The 20067-nt window shown below is 44.7% G+C and overlaps 1 protein-coding gene across 2 annotated transcripts in view; it reads left to right on the plus strand.

Moving 5' to 3' along the window:
- Window positions 1-418: 418 nt before the first annotated feature.
- The window catches only part of MED14 (mediator complex subunit 14), an 801766-nt gene continuing 782117 nt past the window's right edge, over window positions 419-20067 (plus strand). For both annotated transcript variants that reach the window (XM_069204216.1, XM_069204217.1), the window contains exons 1-2: window positions 419-908; window positions 18353-18379. In XM_069204216.1, the coding sequence (XP_069060317.1) occupies window positions 727-908; window positions 18353-18379 (209 nt within the window). In that variant the 5' untranslated portion in view covers window positions 419-726. The remainder of the gene's footprint in view (window positions 909-18352; window positions 18380-20067) is intronic.

The following is a 20067-nucleotide window of genomic DNA, read 5'->3' on the forward strand; positions in this document are numbered from 1 at the left end:
TAGTCGGTTAACCAATTATCATGTCAGGTCTGGAATGAAATACCCTTGCTTACACTTAACATTTTAAGTATAAAATATTCCGCTGCCCCAAGTGCTACATAAAATACCCCAAAATAAAAATAAAAAAAAACGACGGATGCCAAACATTGGTAGAGACGGCATTTTCGCATAGACTACCCCACGGACGCATATGAAGTATCACATTTTAATCAGCCCCATTACAACCAAAGACGACAACAACTTCACAATTGAAATATAAAGGCGCCGTCTACTGTGTAAATTACCGAGCCAAAACATTTCATTCCGGTTACGCCACAAATTACATTGCAACAAAGTAACAAATGAGCCACGTCCCTTTTCTATGTTTGGTATTACCCGGAAACGATGGAAACAGTGCCCGCTCCCCGTTGGTGCCTTCATTCACTTCCGGTTCGAGCTGCAAACATGGAGTACAGTCTGTGGAAAATGAGACTGGACTCTTGAGTGCGACAGCAGGCGGCGGATTAGGGAAAACGGCCCTTCCAGGCCGTTGATGGAGCCCGGGCCGGGCGGCCAGTGCCGCGCAGCTTTCGCCTCTCTATAGGTGTGGGCGATATGCCCGTACCCTACCCGCGGAGGGGACAGGACTTAATGTAAAATTGCGCATCAGTTTAAACGTCCAGGACTAACTGGAGTTGCTGTCAGTCCTTTCCTAAGGCAGTGAGCCTCCGGGGCTCCAGCACCATCATGGCTCCTGTGCAGCTGGAGACCAGCGGCCAACTGGTACCTACTGGGGGTCCCGCCTCAGCTCCTCCGCCACCTCCCCCGGGTTCCACCGTGGCTGCTGGTAGTACCGGCTATAGGATGAGCACCCTAATAGACTTTCTACTGCAAAGAACTTACCAAGAGATCACTGTGCTTTCTGATCTGTAAGTATTGGAGAAGCCACGTTCGATATCCTTACAAGCCTCTGCACCATTTTCATTTATTTATTTGCTGCACGTTTCCCCATCTTTTCCCCTGCTCTTGCTATCCTACAGTGTTTGCTAGCCTTTGGACTTTCTGCACCCTTCCTTCAGTTAACCATTCTCTCCATATCTTGGGTCATAACTCACCATTTGCAAATATTCTTCTTTTAGTATCCACAATACCAGTCACGGGCCTTTTGTCGCTTAATTTCAATCCCATTCACTTCTTTAGTCCAGAATAAACTAGATTATTCTCACAGTCCACCCCTGACTATTGAATCCTCATGTTCCTCATTCTGAAAAATGTTTAGATTTTTCCAACCAGCATAAACTGGACTCTATACAATTGTAAATGAAGGTTCTCGTGATTAACTTTCTTGACGCTAAGAACTAACTTCTGCTCTTTTAAATACGTTCTAGCTCCACCATCAGTGACCCTTTTATAAAACTTCCATCTTTCGGTGTTGCTTACATAAGTATTTTGTGACGAGTATTACAGACAATTTCAATTCCTGCATGCCATTCATTTTGGCAGTACATTACTCCAATCACATCGACTTCTAAATATTATTAATTGCTGATTCGCTTATTTGCTAATAGAATTATCATCTCAAGTGGTCTGTTTACCCACCCAACCCTACTCTATAATGCTTTTGTCCTCTATCTAAACCACGCCCCGCGTGATTCACCTGTTTTGGTGCGCCCTTTCGTCACAACACCCGTGTATCTGACGTTTTTCCTCTCTGCCAATTCCTTGTCCCAGTTTTCACAACCCATACCATTATCCCACATACTTATTCCATGAATATGGTACTAACACCTTATTCATAGTTAGTCTCTTCCATCAGTTATACCTAGGTGGGGACCTAAGTGGAAAAGTAGTGTACTACAATCAACCTCGTAATAGGGTGAATTTCATTTTAATCGTTTAGAATCTCTGTAGTTGTTCTGGTGGGACTGAAAAACGTCTCATCATATGATGATTGCATGTTCCAAACTTTGATCGCGACCACCTTTCCCAAAGATATCATTTGGCCCTTGTGGGCTTATTAAAAAGATGTGTGCCTAATACGTGATCAAAAGTCAATAACGCTGAAAGTTGCATGCAGCACCTTGAATTTATCGATGTGTTTGCGTTATTGTTATGTATTTGTTTTAAGGGCGTGTCCAAGCTTTATTGTGCATGATGAACACATACACTTAATCGGTTATGATGTACTGTTTGGGAATGTATTGCTGTCATAAGACTTAGGTGACCAGGAAGCCCTGATTGTGGAGGAAACTGCAGACTCTGGTTAGGTTTGTTTTTTCTTTAAATCAATTTGATTGAGTGCACCGCAGTTTGGATGCAGTGACAGAAAACATCTGCCAGTGGAAGTTGATTTCTTGGTTCATGATATTTTCATTATCTGTGGAGCACGACGCTCATATTGTGTCAATCTATTTGCAATTATTTTTCCTGGATTTTGGGTATTGTGGGCTGCAGCTTGTAGATCGATTGCTGTTTTTACATTGTATTCTTACTTTCAGTGAAAGGAGTTATAGAAGGGATGTTAAACATTAATCCATGGGGATGATGTTTGTAGCGACAGTGAGTGATTTTTCATGACTATAGTTGGGCGAGGTGTTCTTGCTAAGGAACACTACTTCTGTCTTGTCAGAGTTGAGCTAAAGGCTGGTGGATTTCATCCAGTCAGGAACTTGAGTCTTGCAGGTGGTGAACTTGTTTTTTATGTTGGGGGTTTTGTGCAAAAGGGAGAGGATCAGTTGCATGCTGTTGGCGTAGAAGAGGATGTTGATATGTATGCAGATGACATCGGCCAGAGGGGAGGACTGAGCAATGACCCTTGTGGCACTCCGGATATGTTTGCCTGTTTCAGAGAAGTCATGTCAGGTTGATAGCTTGCGTTCTGTCCATTAAGAAGGAATCGGTTCAGTGGAGAACTGGTTCTTGCATGGCAATCTTGTGCAGGTGCTACAGAGAGATTTGGAAGAATGAGGGCTGAACCATGCAGATGTTTCTGGTAGCAGTTAGTGCTCTTTTTGTGCTCTGTTTGGGCCTTAATATGGCTCAGAGGAACTGTTGGTTGCTGAGGGATTTGGTGTGACTTTGGTTGATTAGTTTCTCTTAAGACTATGGCCAGTATGGTAGGAGGGAAATGGGTCTGTAGTTGGAGAGTGTGACTGGGTCAGCAGATGGTTTCTTGTGGAGTGGCATGTGAGTGGTGTGTTTCCATGGTGTCTATGAACGTTGATGTGTTGATGAAGGCATTGAGGATAACTGGTAGTGCTTCACTGATCAGAAGAATCCTTTGCTGAAGGCGTAGTGAAAGAAGGATCAGATGAGGCCCTGAGGGGATGGTCTTCATGGAAGCATCAGATGGATGATGGTGGACCGTGAAGTCAGGGTTCGTTCTTCGGCCATGATCGGAAGTTGAGTTGCTATGGTGACAGGGTTTGGCTGAGGGTCAAAGTAGCTGTATATGGAGGTGATTATGTTACAGAAGAATTCTGTTTTTTTTTTGCAAATATGTTGCGAGGGTGGTGAAGATGCTGGAGGTGGGGTGGAAAGTTTGATGAGAAATGTTTTGTTGCTGCTGCTGCTTGTACCGGCTTCAATGCAGTCTGCAAGAGCTGTGCTCTTGATGTTCTTTACCTGCCGCTAGTAGTGTCTTTGGTGGATTTGAAGGTGTCTTTATCCATGCTGTCTTGACTTGTTCTTCATTGGCACTCCAATTTCTTGCAGCTGAGTTTCGTCTGCCTGAGTCTTCTATGTACCAGCTGACTTGTGGCAAAGCTCTTGCTATTAGGTTGCTCTTGAGGGGAGCCAGGGTGTTGATGTATGTATCAATCCAGGTGTTGAGGTTCTTCATGGCTTTTGGAAGGTTGCAAGTGTGCTTGGGCCAGGGCATGGAGAGGGCAGTAGCCCAGTCCTTTTATCTGATGCTTTTCTAGCTGCGTGGACGGTTCCAGTTGTGTTTGGTCTTCGGTGTTATGATACAGTTATATTGAAACTGACAAAGGCATGGTCAGTGCAGGTTGCTGGCTTGTTACTGTGATGTGAGATAATCCGGCCAAGTAGGTGTCTGGTGGTGTGGGTGGGTCCCTTAACATGCTGGGTGAGGCTGAGGTTTTTGAGTTTTTTTAGAAGGGCTGTAGAGTTTGGGTCAGTCAACATTAAGAACCTTGGCATCATCAACAGCAAACTGCGTATGACTGCACAAGTCAACTCTGTCACTGCATCCTGCTTCCACACCTTGAATATGCTACATAAGCTTTTCAAATGCCTTCCAAGCAGTACCAGAAAAAACGTCACTCATGCCAGCAAGTTGAGCTACAGGAACATCCTCACAGAGCAATTCACCAGAAGACTACAAAACATCCAGAACTCGGAAGCCAGACTCATCCTCGTTCTTCCACACACAACTCGCATCATACCACACCTCAGGGAACTCCACTGGTTCCCAATACACACATGTGCTCAATTACAAACTTGCACACACATGCTAGACACCACACAGCTTAGGCCCCACCTACCTGAACATTCGCATCTCCTTCCACCAACCACCCAGACACCTCAGCTCCACATGATTCCTGCTTGCGCACATTCCCCGCATACACAGAACCAGAGCAGGAGAACAGGTGTTCTCTTAAATCCCTCCTAAAATGTGGCACAGCCTCCCATTCAACATAAAAGCCTCATCTTCTCTTCTTGAATTCCGCAAGAGGCTTAAGACTTGGCTTTTTAATTAACCAACCTACCCTAGGCAGGGTAAGGCACACACACCTGCTCAGTGCCTGGATACCCTCAAGGGTGTGCTTTACAAATATAACAAAACTTAAAGTGACACCCAGGAGGACTACACTCAAGATGGATTATAAAGATTTCCATTTGAAATACATTTGCATATAGTGCCTCTAAAAGCAATTAATTTACGTTGTTAGTGGTTATATTAAAAATATGACATGGATTCAACCCTTGTGATGTTTTGTTGGCCACCGCTGTTCTACAGGCGTATGAGTATTGAGAATCGTGTGGACAAATCATGTTAGTCAGTTTTTAAAGGTGGGGTTTTCCCCACTATAATGATTGGATTTTCTAGGTTGTCTAGGAACAGTATGTTGCCTCAAATATAGTAGCCACGTAATCTCCTTCTAAGAATAATTATATTTTGTGTAACCTGTGGTTAGCTGTAGCTAGGTATAGAGTGAGTTGTTTGATTTGCTGACTGCGTATTCAGCCTGAGGTCAAATTTCACACCTTTGGTTGTGACCTGGATGTGGGATAAGTGATGTTTTAAGGTAAGTTGTGTAAATGACAGAGGGTCAAAGTAGGATATTTTTCCTCTGAGTTATTCAGTGTCTGACTTCTTACTGCTTACGTGGGGGGCAGGTTGTGTGCATCCAAGTTTTGAGTTGTGATGGAAGTTTGCATATTTATATATTGCAAGTATTAATATTTTGTGGAGTTAGCCTCACAGGACAGCGGTTCACTTCACAGACCTAACAGTGGAAAATGCCAGAGAGCACGAAAACATACTGAAACAACAGTTGCGTGGCTCATAATTTAAGTAACTGGGTTCTGGTTGAGGTAATCTCAAAAGTTATGGCAGGGAGGAGCTGCTGCTTGGTCAGGAATGTGTTTTTTTAATTGGTGTGAATAGACATTAGAGTGCAGTCTAATTTCGTATTGGGGAGGGTAATATTTATTACCTGAGAATAATGAAGGAGAATATCATTGACAACGATTGAGCCAAGTGTTTAGCTGCCAGTGATTTTTGACGTACGCTTTGGTGATTTGGCAAGTAGCAGTTTGTTTCAAAATCTTTATTCGATCTTTTGAAAGAGATCATAAAAGTAAAATACATCACAGTAGGGTTCACATTTAAAATAATAGCGTCGGCACAAATATAGATAAAAATAGATGATCAATTCAGGTAGACCTGCTTTAACAACACATGGAGACGCTTTAGCGCTTCCACTCTTATCATTACCCCTCCCTTGGTATCCAGCTTTGTATAAGATGATTATACAGAATGGAATGAATCGCTTTTACACAGAGCTCATCATAATTAAAAGCATTGGAACATTAATACAAAATCATTTGTGCAAAATACGCCGTTATATAAAATACATTTACAAAGTGCTAAACTGTCCTGAAGCCCATTACCTCTCCATTGATTTCCTGCTGCGAATGGACATTTTAAGGAAGCAGTAGACACTTAAGCAGATGGCGGAGCTACATAACATCTGAAGATGCGTTAGGGCCTCTTCACACATCTTAAACGCCAGTGGTTTTGAGATGTGCTTAGGACAGAGTTGGGAAAGGGTACGATAAAAATTGCAAAAAAATATAAAATGCAGCAAAGATTGCTGAGCCAACCCTTCAGAAGGACATGAAGGTAAGTTACTGTCCCACACCTTCACCTCTTCAGAAAAGGATATTCGATGCCACATGGTACATGAACTGAATCCGAAAAAGGAGGGACCTCCTTACAGCTTGCAAGCTCTAGGGTTAAATATAGTGCTAAATCCCCCTCCGTTAAAGTAATAAAATAATTGCTACTAGAGTGATAACTAAAGGCCTCCTCAATTCTTTGTAAGAGAGTGAACTCTGTGTAGCAAGACTTAACCAGTCACTTATCAAGCTTACTTAAGGTATTGAGAGAGGTGAACATTTCAAGGAGACCTATATCCATGAAGGACTTGCTGACATAGTTTAACTGAGGAATAGCATGACCCATATCCAGACTAAGACTAAAATAAGCCGAAAATAACATCTGCGTTGAAACTAGCTTTGTTGTTGGTCCACACACTCACCCAAAGCAGAAGGGCAGCCAGTTTAATACTATCTCAGGTGTATTCTAGATTAAGTTCAGAATAAAATAAGGGCAGGATAGCTGGAGATTCAAAAGCCGCCTGCAAATTCTGCCTGACCTCAAATTGACGGTTCCTTTATGCAGGTAGCTGAAATGGCCTTAATGGCGGCCTCTCATTTTAAGGCCCATACTGAAATGACAAATATATGCATGAGGGCCTCTGCCCCCCCTCACCTTTTACCGGCCAGTATTTCTGTTGTTCTTTGAAGATAATTAAACAATGTCAGCACAGTTCACAGTACAAAGGCGGTGGTGGTCCCCGGCATGTGCCCCTCACCATGACGTGCTGATCACAGATGTGTACCCTCCATTTTCTGCACCTTTCGCCACATTGGAATTACGAGGACCCCGCCTTATAACTCCCAATGAGGAGGCTTGATTTCCACCCTCCCCCCCCTTAATGGAGACCTGTAGAGCAGACTAATGCTCACTATAAAGGTCAGGGTGTCTGGGCCTCTCAGGAGAAAAGGCTCCTGCTGCATAGAGCAAAATGCAAGGCCTGAATGTTCCTCTAACGTGACGTCACCATTGTAGCATGGATTTTGAGGCCACCTTATGGACTATAAAACAATGTCCAATACCATGGGACGTGTTTGACAGACGCCTTGTCCCATGCATGAAAAGCTGCAACTATAAAGTGGTTCAAAGATTAACTCCTTGCCACCTAATCTTTCAGTGCTGCTGCGGTAAACGCCCTCACTTCATTACCATTCCCTCTGACCTCACTTGCTGCCTTTATGCCTCTGAAAGAGCCTCAGTCCAGTAGAGTCAAGCTACTTTGTACCTGCAGATGCTAGTGCTCCTCTCCTGCGGCTAGCAGAGCGATGCAGTGGCCCTCACCAAGGAAGACCTCCTATCCTCCATACAAGACTTTATCAAAAGGCAGCTCCAAGAAGAACTGGAAACTCTCAAATTGGACGTTAATACTAAACTCACCTCTTACAAGATGTGGACTCAGTCGGCACTTAAACACTAGATCTCAATGAGAAAGTACAAGGGCTGGAACAACAAGCTTGCAAGATGGAAGACTAAACTTACCTCCTCCGTATGCAGCTTCAGGCCTCTATCCTGAAATGGGGAGGCTCAGAAAATAGGTCTCTGTGAGTTAACATTCAAATGTGCAAACTGGAAGAAAGTGCAGAAGGCCCAGACCTAGGGTCCTTTGTAGTAGGTCTGTTTTTGAACTGTTGGGAGATGAGCAGAGGAATGTCAAACCCGACAGTCCCTACTATCAGCCGCCCTGTCACCTTTTGGGAGCAATCAGAGAAGCGAAATGGCACAAACCCTGGAGAGGCATCCCCAAAAGTAACCATTCTATAGATATGCAAAAGTCACACTACAGAGTACTTTTTGACAGGTATCTTTACCATACCAAACTGAAAAAAAATATCCCAGCTACGTTTGATCTCTGCTGGAAGGGGTGTGAGCTGCTTGGAAAATTCTGTCACATATGGTGAGACTGCCCAACCATCCGCTTATTCTGGACTGTTATATTGGCCAAAATTAGGAACATCCTGGCGTATTCAATCCTGGTCACCCCTGAGTTTTCCCTACTAGGATTGTGTGATGACTTCCTCAAGCTTCATACATCTGATGATCCAACAATACTATGGTTGTGCATTTGAGCTGCTACGATTGCTCTGGCGGACCACTGTGATGAATCGAACTTGATTTATTTACAATAAATGGAAATTATATGCACCATAGTGTTTTTGGGTGTGTGGGGGTGGGTGGGGCGTGGAGTCATGTTTTGTTATGATCTTTGTTGACATTTTATAAACTAATAAATATATATATAAAAAAAAAGATTGCTGTGGGTGCCACAGAGGAAGGAAGCACCATTGTTATCTCAATGGCATGCCTGGGTGTGGCTGGCCGTCACTATGGAAAGGATGGCTGACATTCTCTTAGACAACTATAAAAACTTTGAATACACCTGGGGCCCCTCGCTCATTACGTTATACTCATGTACTTCTGTTTAGGGCAGTGGTTCCCAACCTTTTGACTTCTGTGGACCCCCATTTTAACAATACTGGAGCCCGTGGACCCCCACTGAATCATTATTGGAACACTGGGACCCCCGAGGAGTCATTACTGATAGCTGGGACCTAATATTATTAAATGTTTTAAGCAGCTGCGGACCCCCTGAGGAGGCTTCGCGGACCCCCAGGGGTCCCCGGCCCACAGGTTGGAAACCACTGGTTTAGGGGGTTTGTTTGGGGGGGTCATTGAGTAAAATGGTTGTTCTATCGTGAGATCTGATGTACAGAATGTAAAACTGTATTGTTTCACTTGGAGATACCTTCACATTGCGGAAACTGTGAGCCAAACCAGCTATCCCGTTGCATGCTATTGGTATCTGATGATGACAAAATTGTCACTATTTTGTTATGTGCAAAAACTTATAAAGAAAGTTTGACAAAAAAAATATTGACAGGAATTTTATCAAAGCATGAATACATTATCACAATGGTGGGGACAGGTACAGGTTTTGACATATGCTGTTTGTCATTCTTTCTTATCTACCTAGTCCTTCAGTTCTGAAACACAAGGAGAGGCTAACAAGAATAAACAGTTAATTGACTTTCACCCTCTTTGGCCTAACTGTAAAAGCCAGGGTTTATACTGCTGTAGGGTTCATGAAATCACAACGAACACAACAACATGAAGGACAGTTGCTCAGTATCTCATTATGCTCACCCACTACCTTTAGTAAAAATCTAATAAAATGCCTTTTGTGGAAGAGTATGCATAAACCCCATCTATCTGCTAAAGAACATTGTTGCATGGCTTGAGTCTCCAAAACCAACAATGAAATCACCACAAGATGTATGACTCAATGTCCGCCATAAAAGCCCAAAGTGGACTTGTTTGGCTATAGTGCACAATAGCATGTTTAGAAAAAACACAAACAGTGCCTGTCACAAAAAGAAGATCATAAAAGCTGTCCAGCATAGTGGTTGAAAATGTGATGTTATTGCCCTGTTTCCCCCTGCTAAATTGTGGACAACTCACAATCATTGACTTCACCTTGAATTATTTTCTACACCAATACATTCTAGAGGACAATAAGTGATCATCTGCCCACAGTTCCGGTGGGAAGGTCCTGGAATTTAGCCAAAAGTGGATCATGCTTTATGACAATGAAACAGAACTAAATCTACATATGAATGGCTAGAAAAGAAAACCTCTACCCCATTAGAATGTTGTGGCAGGGCCTAAACATTTGCACATCACCAAGTAAAGTATTAAAATATTTTTTTCATCACACAGAAGTACAAACAATGGTCTTTCACAGCTACTGAAATATATTTTGAGATGTTTGTAAAGTTGACTTAGTTATATAAATGTGGTGTGTTAGGAAACACCTGATACCAAAACTCTTTCATTTCACATAGGTCAGACATTTCACCTTACAAAATTCTGGAACTCTGCAGTCGCAAGGAAAAGTATTTGCATTGCAAGAAGACAAACTGACTTTTGACCTTGGTTTCTGAGCACAGAGCAAATGTGACAAGAATAAGATTTAAAGGCATCTTAATTGATAATTCTGATTCTGACTGAACAGAACACCTCTTCTTCGTCCACTCGCCGGAAGGGTCGAGTGGAATCTAAAAATAGCTCAACCTCATAAAATAAAAATTTTCGAGCCCTGCACAAGCATCAAGATCAGACCCGGGCGCAAACCTAGACAATTCACAGGTTGACATGCCCTCATATGTGTCTGTCGGCTTGAAATATACCAGGAACTAAAGATGGGGGCATATTGTGGAGGTTTATTAAAAAAAAAAGTCCAGGGTCAACGCCCTGATGTAAGGGACCAACCCATTGGGAGGGAAACCTCTAAAAAAGTCTAATGGCACTCCAGCTACATGTGGTCTATTAAAGTTAACAACTGCACAATCACCTTCCATGGTCTTTTTTCTTTTCCCCAGCCAGCTAACCATGATGATACAAGCACCAGCACATTCTCCCAAAACAGTATGCACACCTAACTAGTGCAACACTTTATTTCTTAGTTGAAAGAAATTCTCCTGGGAATTAGGTCTAAGCAATGGACTATTACCCAAAGCAACTACATAAGGTGTAGCTTCTGGGGGTAAATCGAGGGCAGTCATATTAGGTGGCGACTGATTCCTAATCATATCCTTCTGCGTACCACAATTTTCCTTACTTTCTTTTCTGTTTCCCCTCACACTTAAACCAACTCCTCCCACAGGCCCCCCACCTGCCACACCACCCTCTTCACATATAGTTGAATCAACAGATAAAGCTGTACCCTTTTTTCAGTGGTCTGAGCATTCAAAGTTGCTGCCCTGCCACTGTTGCTACAGCTACTGACCCTTGTAAGCCATCACCTCCCCCTAGCTTAAGCACCTTGAAATAGAAGTAGATAGTATAGTGGAAACAACAAGTAACGGAGACCCCCCCAGTTGCCCCACACAATTATTAATCAGAAAAGTAGAGAGGTTGGACTCAGCTGTTAGATGTTGAAGGAAATGTTCCAATTTGGTGCCTTTGACTGACACGATACATGAATGTAGAGAGTCCATACGAGCATCCATATTAAACTTCTGACCCCCATATTCCCCCTCTAGGGTGATGCCCCCCTCCTCCCCTTGGGCTGGGGAGTCTGACATGTTTAGCTCTCCCTCAAGGTTCCAATCTCATCCTCTTTTTGGACTCTCTCAAATCACCCTCCGATTCTCCCCGTCCATTACCTCTGCTCTACCACTATCTGCGGTAATGCCCTTGCCTGTGGTAGAATCCCAGATCCAAAGGCACAGATAAGGGACCTTCCTGTTTGTAGCCAGACCCGGAGAGCACTAGGGTTGGAGACCTGCCCGAACCCTCTGCCTCAAGCAATGTATAACCCAGTTATATACCTGAACCAGCACCAGTAGGTCAGCGGGATAGTCTGTGGGTTGCCAGCTCAGGCTCCTTGTCTAAAATACCCTGTAGGAAGTTGGCTCTGTATGTACTATTTCAAAGTAAGAAATAGCATGCACAGAGTCCAAGGGTTTCCCTTAGAGGTAAGATAGTGGCAAAAAGAGATAATTCTAATGCTCTATTTTGTGGTAGTGTGGTCGAGCAGTAGGCTTATCAGAAGAGTAGTGTTAAGCATTTGTTGTACATACACATAGACAATAAATGAGGTGCACACACTCAGAGACAATTCCAGGCCATTAGGTTTTTGTATAGAAAAATATATTTTCTTAGTTTATTTTAAGAACCACAGGTTCAAGATTTACAAGTAATACTTCAAATGAAAGGTATTTCACTTAGGAACTTTAGGAACTTTGAATTAGCAAAATAGCATATACAGTTTTCACATAAATGACATATAGCTATTTTAAAACTAGACACTGTGCAATTTTCAACAGTTCCTGGGGGGGTAAGTGTTTGTTAGTTTTGCAGGTAAGTAAACCACCTACAGAGTTCAAGTTTGGGTCCAAGGTAGCCCACCGTTGGGGGTTCAGGGCAACCCCAAAGTTACCACACCAGCATCTCAGGGCCGGTCAGGTGCAGAGGTCAAAGTGGTGCCCAAAATGCATAGGCTTGAATGGAGAAGGGGGTGCCTTGGTTCCAGTCTGCCAGCAGGTAAGTACCTGCGTCTTCGGAGGACAGACCAGGGGGGTTTTGTAGGGCACCAGGGGGGACACAAGTCAACACAAAAAGTACACCCTCAGCGGCATGGGGGCGGCCGGGTGCATTGTGCAAACAGGTGTCGGGTTCGCAATAGGATTCAATGGGAGACCAAGGGGTCTCTTCAGCGATGCAGGTAGGCAAGGGGGGGGGCTCCTCGGGGTAGCCACCACCTGGGCAAGGGAGAGGGTCACCTGGGGGTCGCTCCTGCACTGGAGGTCGGATCCTTCTGGTCCTGGGGGCTGCGGGTGCAGTGTCTTTACCAGGCGTCGGGTCTTTGAAGCAGGCAGTTGCGGTCAGGGGGAGCCTCGGGATTCCCTCTGCAGGCATCGCTGTGGGTGCTCAGGGGGGTCAACTCTGGCTACTCACGGTCTCGTAGTCGCCGGGGAGTCCTCCCTGTGGTGTTTGTTCTCCACAAGTCGAGCCGGGGGCATCTGGTGCAGAGTGCAAAGTCTCACGCTTCCTCTCGGGAAACGTGTGTTGTTTCAAAGTTGCTTCTTTGTTGCAAAGTTGCAGTCTTTGGGAAACAGAGCCGCTGTCCTCTGGAGTTCTTGGTCCTTCTAGATGCAGGGTAGTCCTCTGAGGCTTCAGAGGTTGCTGGACCCTGTGGAACGCGTCGCTGGAGCAGTGTCTTTAGAAGTGGGGAGACAGGCCGGTAGAGCTGGGGCCAAGGCAGTTGGTGTCTCCGTCTTCTCTGCAGGTTTTCAGCTCAGCACTCCTTCTTCTTCTTAGGTTGCAGGAATCTGTCTTGCTGTGTTCTGAGAGCCCCTAAATACTTGATTTATGGGTGTGTTTCGGTCTGGGGGGTTAGTAGCCAATGGCTACTAGCCCTGAGGGTGGCTACACCCTCTTTGTGCCTCCTCCCGGAGGAGAGGGGGGCACACCCCTAATCCTATTGGGGGAATCCTCCATCTGCAAGATGGAGGATTTCTAAAAGTCAGTCACCTCAGCTCAGGACACCTTAGGGGCTGTCCTGACTGGCCAGTGACTCCTCCTTGTTTTTCTCATTATATCTCCTGGACTTGCCGCCAAAAGTGGGGGCTGTGTCCAGGGGGCGGGCATCTCCACTAGCTGGAGTGCCCTGGGGCATTGTAACACGAAGCCTGAGCCTTTGAGGCTCACTGCTAGGTGTTACAGTTCCTGCAGGGGGGAGGTGTTAAGCACCTCCACCCAGAGCAGGCTTTTGTTTCTGTCCTCAGAGAGCACAAAGGCCCTCACCACATGGGGTCAGAAACTCGTCTCTCAGCAGCAGGCTGGCACAGACCAGTCAGTCCTGCACTGAACAATTGGGTAAAATACAGGGGGTATCTCTAAGATGCCCTCTGTGTGCATTTTTTAATAAATCCAACACTGGCATCAGTGTGGGTTTATTATTCTGAGAACTTTGATACCAAACTTCCCAGTATTCAGTGTAGCCATTATGGAGCTGTGGAGTTCGTTTTTGACAGACTCCCAGACCATATACTCTTATGGCTACCCTGCACTTACAATGTCTAAGGTTTTGCTTAGACACTGTAGGGGTGTAGTGCTCATGCACCTATGCCCTCACCTGTGGTATAGTGCACCCTGCCTTAGGGCTGTAAGGCCTGCTACAGGGGTGACTTAACTATGCCACAGGCAGTGTGAGGTTGGCATGGCACCCTGAGGGGAGTGCCATGTCGACGTAGTCATTTTCTCCCCACCAGCACACACAAACTGGCAAGCAGTGTGTCTGTGCTGAGTGAGGGGTCCCTAGGGTGGCATAAGACATGCTGCAGCCCTTAGAGACCTTCCCTGGCATCAGGGCCCTTGGTACCAGGGGTACCAGTTACAAGGGACTTACCTGGGTGCCAGGGTTGTGCCAATTGTGGAGACAATGGTACATTTTAGGTGAAAGAACACTGGTGCTGGGGCCTGGTTAGCAGGGTCCCAGCACACTTCAGTCAAGTCAGTATCAGACAAAAAGTGGGGGGTAACTGCAACAGGGAGACATTTCTTTACACACCCGCTGCCCCGATTAAAGAAAAAAAAAAAAAAAAAAAAAGGATGCATCATGGTGGTTGGATTAGCTAGGGCCTTAGGCTTCCCCATCACGCCCACCTACGTAGCACACTCAGATCAAACCACAGAACCTGCACAGGGGATTCTCCAGAAATATGTATCACCGCTTTACTCTTGTAGGCTAGAAAATCGCGTCTCTGCTCAGCGGGGTCAGGCAACCCAATTTATACGCCTGCTAGCGTGCACCTCTACTTCACACGGCTGCTGCCGCAATTGCTGATGGGCCCCGTGATCTTGTGGGCCAGAAGATTGCATCCCTAATCTGTAAATTATGTGCCACTCTTACAATGTCTTCTGTATAACATTTACAAGTCCCCCTCACTATGGCAGTCCTCGGGTACATCACTCACCATATTGATGGTCCCTGTCAGAGCAATAGTGTGCCTGCAGTGCGGCTCTGGTGTCCTCCCTTCGCTCGCAGTCTCTCATCTTCTCTGTGGCAGTGCTCCGGGTATCCTGCCTTGCCGGTGGCCACTTCAGTCACTGCCACACCGCGCTAATTGATGATAGGGCAGGCAGCTTAGTGCCAATCAGGGCAGCGTTTCCCCCCAGGCAGCGCGGTGAGAGTGCGGGTCAGTGTCAACTCGCCGATGTCGCTGAGATCGAAGTTGGATGGCGGCGCAGCAGGACGTCCTGCAGGGCCACAACTCCCGGCTTGCGATCTCGTCAGTGCGGTTCTGCTCCTTTGAGTGAGTTTTACTCCTGGTTCATTTTAATTGGACTGCCCCACATGAAAATACTATTTGAAAAAGAAAAACTCAGGACCGGAACATGGAGCCCCTGATTACATGTGTTGCACCACACTTAAATGTACATTGTTATGCCTTTAGGCAGTTTTTTTTTCTTTTTCAAACCTCAAGAGGTTCAAGCAAAAATACTGATCTAGGTATGGTGGCTGATGGTTTTCACGCTCCGAATACCATCTCAGGTGTGTCAGCCTACAGGGACAATGTCCTGAAAGAATGTTTCAGCTCCTTCCCATCCCCCAATCATGACCACTCTCTCAACTTATAGCCATGATACAAATAAGCATCATTCTGCAGGAATTTACTGGAAGCTTCCCGGGCTGGGCAATGTTTTACAGTGCACCAGCCCTGTGCCCTGATGCTCCCCAAGTGTACAGCATCCATTTTAGGACATCCTCATTCCTCACTCCTCATCCCTACTTCTCTTCCATCATCCCTACTTCTCTTCCATCATCCCTACTTCTCATCCGTCATATATTATCCCTGCTTCTCATCCATCATCCCTGCTTCTCATCCATCATCCCTGCTTCTCATCCATCATCCCTGCTTCTCATCCATCATCCCTGCTTCTCTTCCATCATCCCTGCTTCTCTTCCATCATCCCTGCTTCTCTTCCATCATCCCTGCTTCTCTTCCATCATCCCTGCTTCTCTTCCATCATCCCTGCTTCTCTTCCATCATCCCTGCTTCTCTTCCATCATCCCTGCTTCTCATCCATCATACCTGCTTCTCATCCATCATCCCTGCTTCTCTTCCATCATCCATACTCCTCATCCCTATTTCTCTTTCATCATCCCTACTTCTCATCCCTACTTCTCATCCATCATTCCTGCTTCTCATGCCTCAGCCATCATCCCTACTCCTCATTCCTTATCCCTTAGTCATACCAACACATTTTCAGTTTTGTGAAACACACCTTCACACTGATTGGTTAGGAACAGCCAATCAGAGTTATGAGAGAGAGCTGCGTTCTTACAGCTCTGCTGGTTTGGGAAATACAAGGAGCCCACAGCTAGGGCCATAAATCAGCTCTTGGAGAAAGGGTTATACAGTTCATCGAAAATCTTTCTGGTTTCAGAAAAGAAAAAAACCCAGCTCTCAGAGATAAAAGCAGCCTCAGATGTAAACATGTTATTTGTTACAAATAAAAAGCAGGCTCAGATTTAAACATTTTATTTGTTACAAATAAAAATGAAACCAGAAAAGGTTAGGATGAATTGGGTTGCACTGTCACCAGACTTGATTTTAAACATTTTGTTTCTACATATGAAACTGAAACCAGAAAGGTTTTCAGTTGAACTGTAGATGACCTGTATAACCCTTTCTCCAAGAGCTGATTTATGGCCCAGGCTGTGCACTCCTTGTATTTCCCAAACCAGCAGAGCTTTCTGCAGAGTCCTGTGCAAACAGAAAAACACTGAGTTAAATCAAATGTAATATTGTGCAGCCTTAAATTCACTGGAAACAAACACACAGTTACATTTCCTCTCCTCCCTCTTCACCCACCATGTGCACTGAGGAGGCTGTTTTTAATTGAAATAGAATGCATCTCTCTCTCATAACTCTGATTGGCTGTTCCCAACCAATCAGTGTGAAGTTGTGTTTCACAAAACTCAAAATGTGTTGGTATGACTGAGGAATGAGGAGTAGGGATGATGGATGAGGAGTAGGAATGATGGCTGAGGCATGAGAAGTAGGAATGATGCATGAGAAGTAGGGATGATGGAAGAGAAGTAGGGATGAGAAGCAGTGATGAGGAGTAGGGGTGATGGAAGAGAAGCAGGGATGATGGAAGAGAAGCAGGGATGATGGAAGAGAAGCAGGGATGATGGATGAGAAGCAGGGATAATGTATGATGGATGAGAAGTAGGGATGATGGATGAGAAGTGAGAAGTAGGGATGATGTATGATGGATGAGAAGAAGGGATGAGGAGCAGGGAGGATGGATGAGAAGCAGGAAGGATGGATGAGAAGCAGGGATGATGGATGAGACGCAGGGATAATATATGATGGATGAGAAGTGAGAAGTAGGGATGATGGATGAGAAGAAGGGATGAGGAGCAGGGAGGATGGATGAGAAGCAGGAAGGATGGATGAGAAGCAGGGGTGATGGATGAGACGCAGGGATAATATATGATGGATGAGAAGCAGGGATGATATATGATGGATGAGAAGCAGGGATGATGGATGAGAAGCAGGGATGATGGATGAGAAGTAGGGATGATATATGATGGATGAGAAGTAGGGATGATATATGATGGATGAGAAGCAGGGATGACGGAAGAGAAGCAGGGATGACGGAAGAGAAGCAGGGATGACGGAAGAGAAGCAGGGATGACGGAAGAGAAGCAGGGATAAAGGAAGAGAAGTAGGGGTGACTGATAAGAAGCAGGGATGAAACGCAGGGACGAGAAGTAGGGATGATTGATGAGGAGTGAGGAATGGGGATGTCCTAAAGTGGATGCTGTACAAGTGTGTGCTTGTTGTATGTTTTAATTGCAATGGGGTCTTTTAAATAACACCTGGCAAACAAAATGTTACTTCAGATTGGTTATGAAATTGCTTCTGGGTTATGTTTGAGGGAGATGCAGTTTATGATTATGCTGTGTTTATAGGTGAAATAATGGATGATTGGCTGTTTCCCTATTTTATTAACCTGTTAGTATATTTGTGTAAACAACATTTCCAACTTAAATATCATAGCCTTTCCCATCAATATATTTTCATACCAGCCATAAGCAAGTACTAGCAAGTTCATCATTAAATATTAGTTTTATGTTCACTGTTTGCATTTTTATTGTTTGAGCTGATTGTTAATCTGGAAAAGGGAACACATTGATTTCCCATTAGTTACATATTTTAGTGATGCTGATTCTAATGCTGCAATTTCTGTAGTCCCCTTCTCACTCTTCGCCCTTGTTAAGCCGGCCAACATGTTGTTGTCTTGACAATGCTTCTGTCCACCCATTTATTGTAATTAATCTAATGGCTTTTTGAATATAAAAAAACAGAAGAGAAATGGTCTTCTTTAGTTTTACGCATCTGTGAAGGTAGACATGCTGTTCATAATATTATCTGTGGCTTTTTATTTCAGATTACCAAGGAAGACTGACATGGAAAGGTGAGTTACTGATAAATGCGCCCTTAATTCACGGCATTTGTTGTGAAGCTCTCTTTTTTTTCCTCTGTCTTCTCCACACAATAATAAATAATAGAGAGCACATAAGCGAAGTATAACTAATATGGGAGAGGCATGATCGATATGTACACATAGATGTGAGGTAAAAAAAAAAAAAGTAACTGAAGTTCGGTGTTCTTTGCATAAAGGAATCACAGTTATCATGGTGGAAGTTCAAAAGGAAGCCGGGCAGGAAATATAAGGGATTTTCAAAAGGTCTGGCTAATTATGGTGTTATATTTCTGCTGATGCCCCCCTAATTACATCAGATCTCCACATCGTGCTTTTGATGATTTCCATCCAGTGACTTTTCTGCTTTTGGTCAAAATCATTCCCAAGTCTGCAAATGTGTTTGCATATTGCAACAGCCCCTGCATGTTTAAGTGCCCCGCACATGCACACTTTGAGGTCGACAGTCAACAACAGGTTGCTGTTGCTGTCCTACTTGACTGCTTGCTGATGATACTTTCACCCAAGATTGTGAGATGTTGATAAAGGAAATTCCTCCCAAACGGAGTCCAGATAACATGTTTTATAGGTATAATGCTTTGCTTACAGGCAGAAGCTACAGGTGGTTCTAAACCTTTTTGTTATGGGCAGTAGTGCAGGGTGTTACATCATGTGTGTAGAGCATGTTAGAGCACAATAGTCCTCTACATATCTTCACTGCTGTCTTGCTGTACTTGTATTATGTGGTCAGCCCAGCGGTTTACCTTCAGTGAACGAGACAGTCTGCAGTTCTCAAGAGTAACCCTGCATTTTACTGTTCTGTTCTTCTGTAAAGCTAGCACTACTGACCTTGGAAGCAAAGGGATCATCTAGAGTACACCCTTAACTTCACTAAGGGTATCTCATTGCGATGCAGACAGGGACACTGCTTTCAAGGCCTCTTCATAGAGGCGGAGAAGGCGGGGTGCTAGTACCGCAGAAAAAGATTAATAAAAGTCAGATGGAAGGCCATCAGGACCTGGGGTCTGGCCTGCGGCCAAAGCGTGTATGCTATCCTGCACCTTAAATAGTATGAGGGGTGACTCCAATCCTAAACGCTGGTCGTCGTCCCTTAGCCGAGACAAAAACGGTCAGAGAGAAAAACTAATTGTAGCCCTTCAAGTCTGTTGTCACAGAGGAGCGATAGAGTGCTTCGTAGTATTGAGTGAGCTCGGAGTGTATTTCCTTGGGGGTGTGAAGCATACTCCCTGTTGCTGAGCGGAGTTCTATAACAGGACCGCTGTCTTGTTCTTGATGGATTAGCCAAGCCAGTAATTTGCCCGATCGGGCAGGCAGTGGCAGGATTGCTGCATAATTTAGACAGTGCAGCCTTTCTAATAGGGATGTATGTTTTGCTCGGTCGGACGAGAGCCGTGAGTATCTGAGGAGTGTAGGGTAGCATTTTGCTCGTGTTGCATCAGGGACTCTCCACTTGAGTTAGGTTGGCTCTCAATGGATTTGCGCAGGTTCCATTGTGTGCCCATACAATTTCCTCTGATGAAGACTTTAAATGCTTCTCATTCAATTAGACCAGAGGATGCTGTGTCGGTATATTAAAAATATTCGGGAATCGCTCCATCTAGCGATGTTTTGAATGCTGCATCCTCCAACAGCTTCGGGGGAAGTTGCCAGGTGGGAACGAT

Source organism: Pleurodeles waltl, chromosome 8 (genome assembly GCF_031143425.1).
Source record: "Pleurodeles waltl isolate 20211129_DDA chromosome 8, aPleWal1.hap1.20221129, whole genome shotgun sequence".
Lineage (NCBI taxonomy): Eukaryota > Metazoa > Chordata > Amphibia > Caudata > Salamandridae > Pleurodeles > Pleurodeles waltl.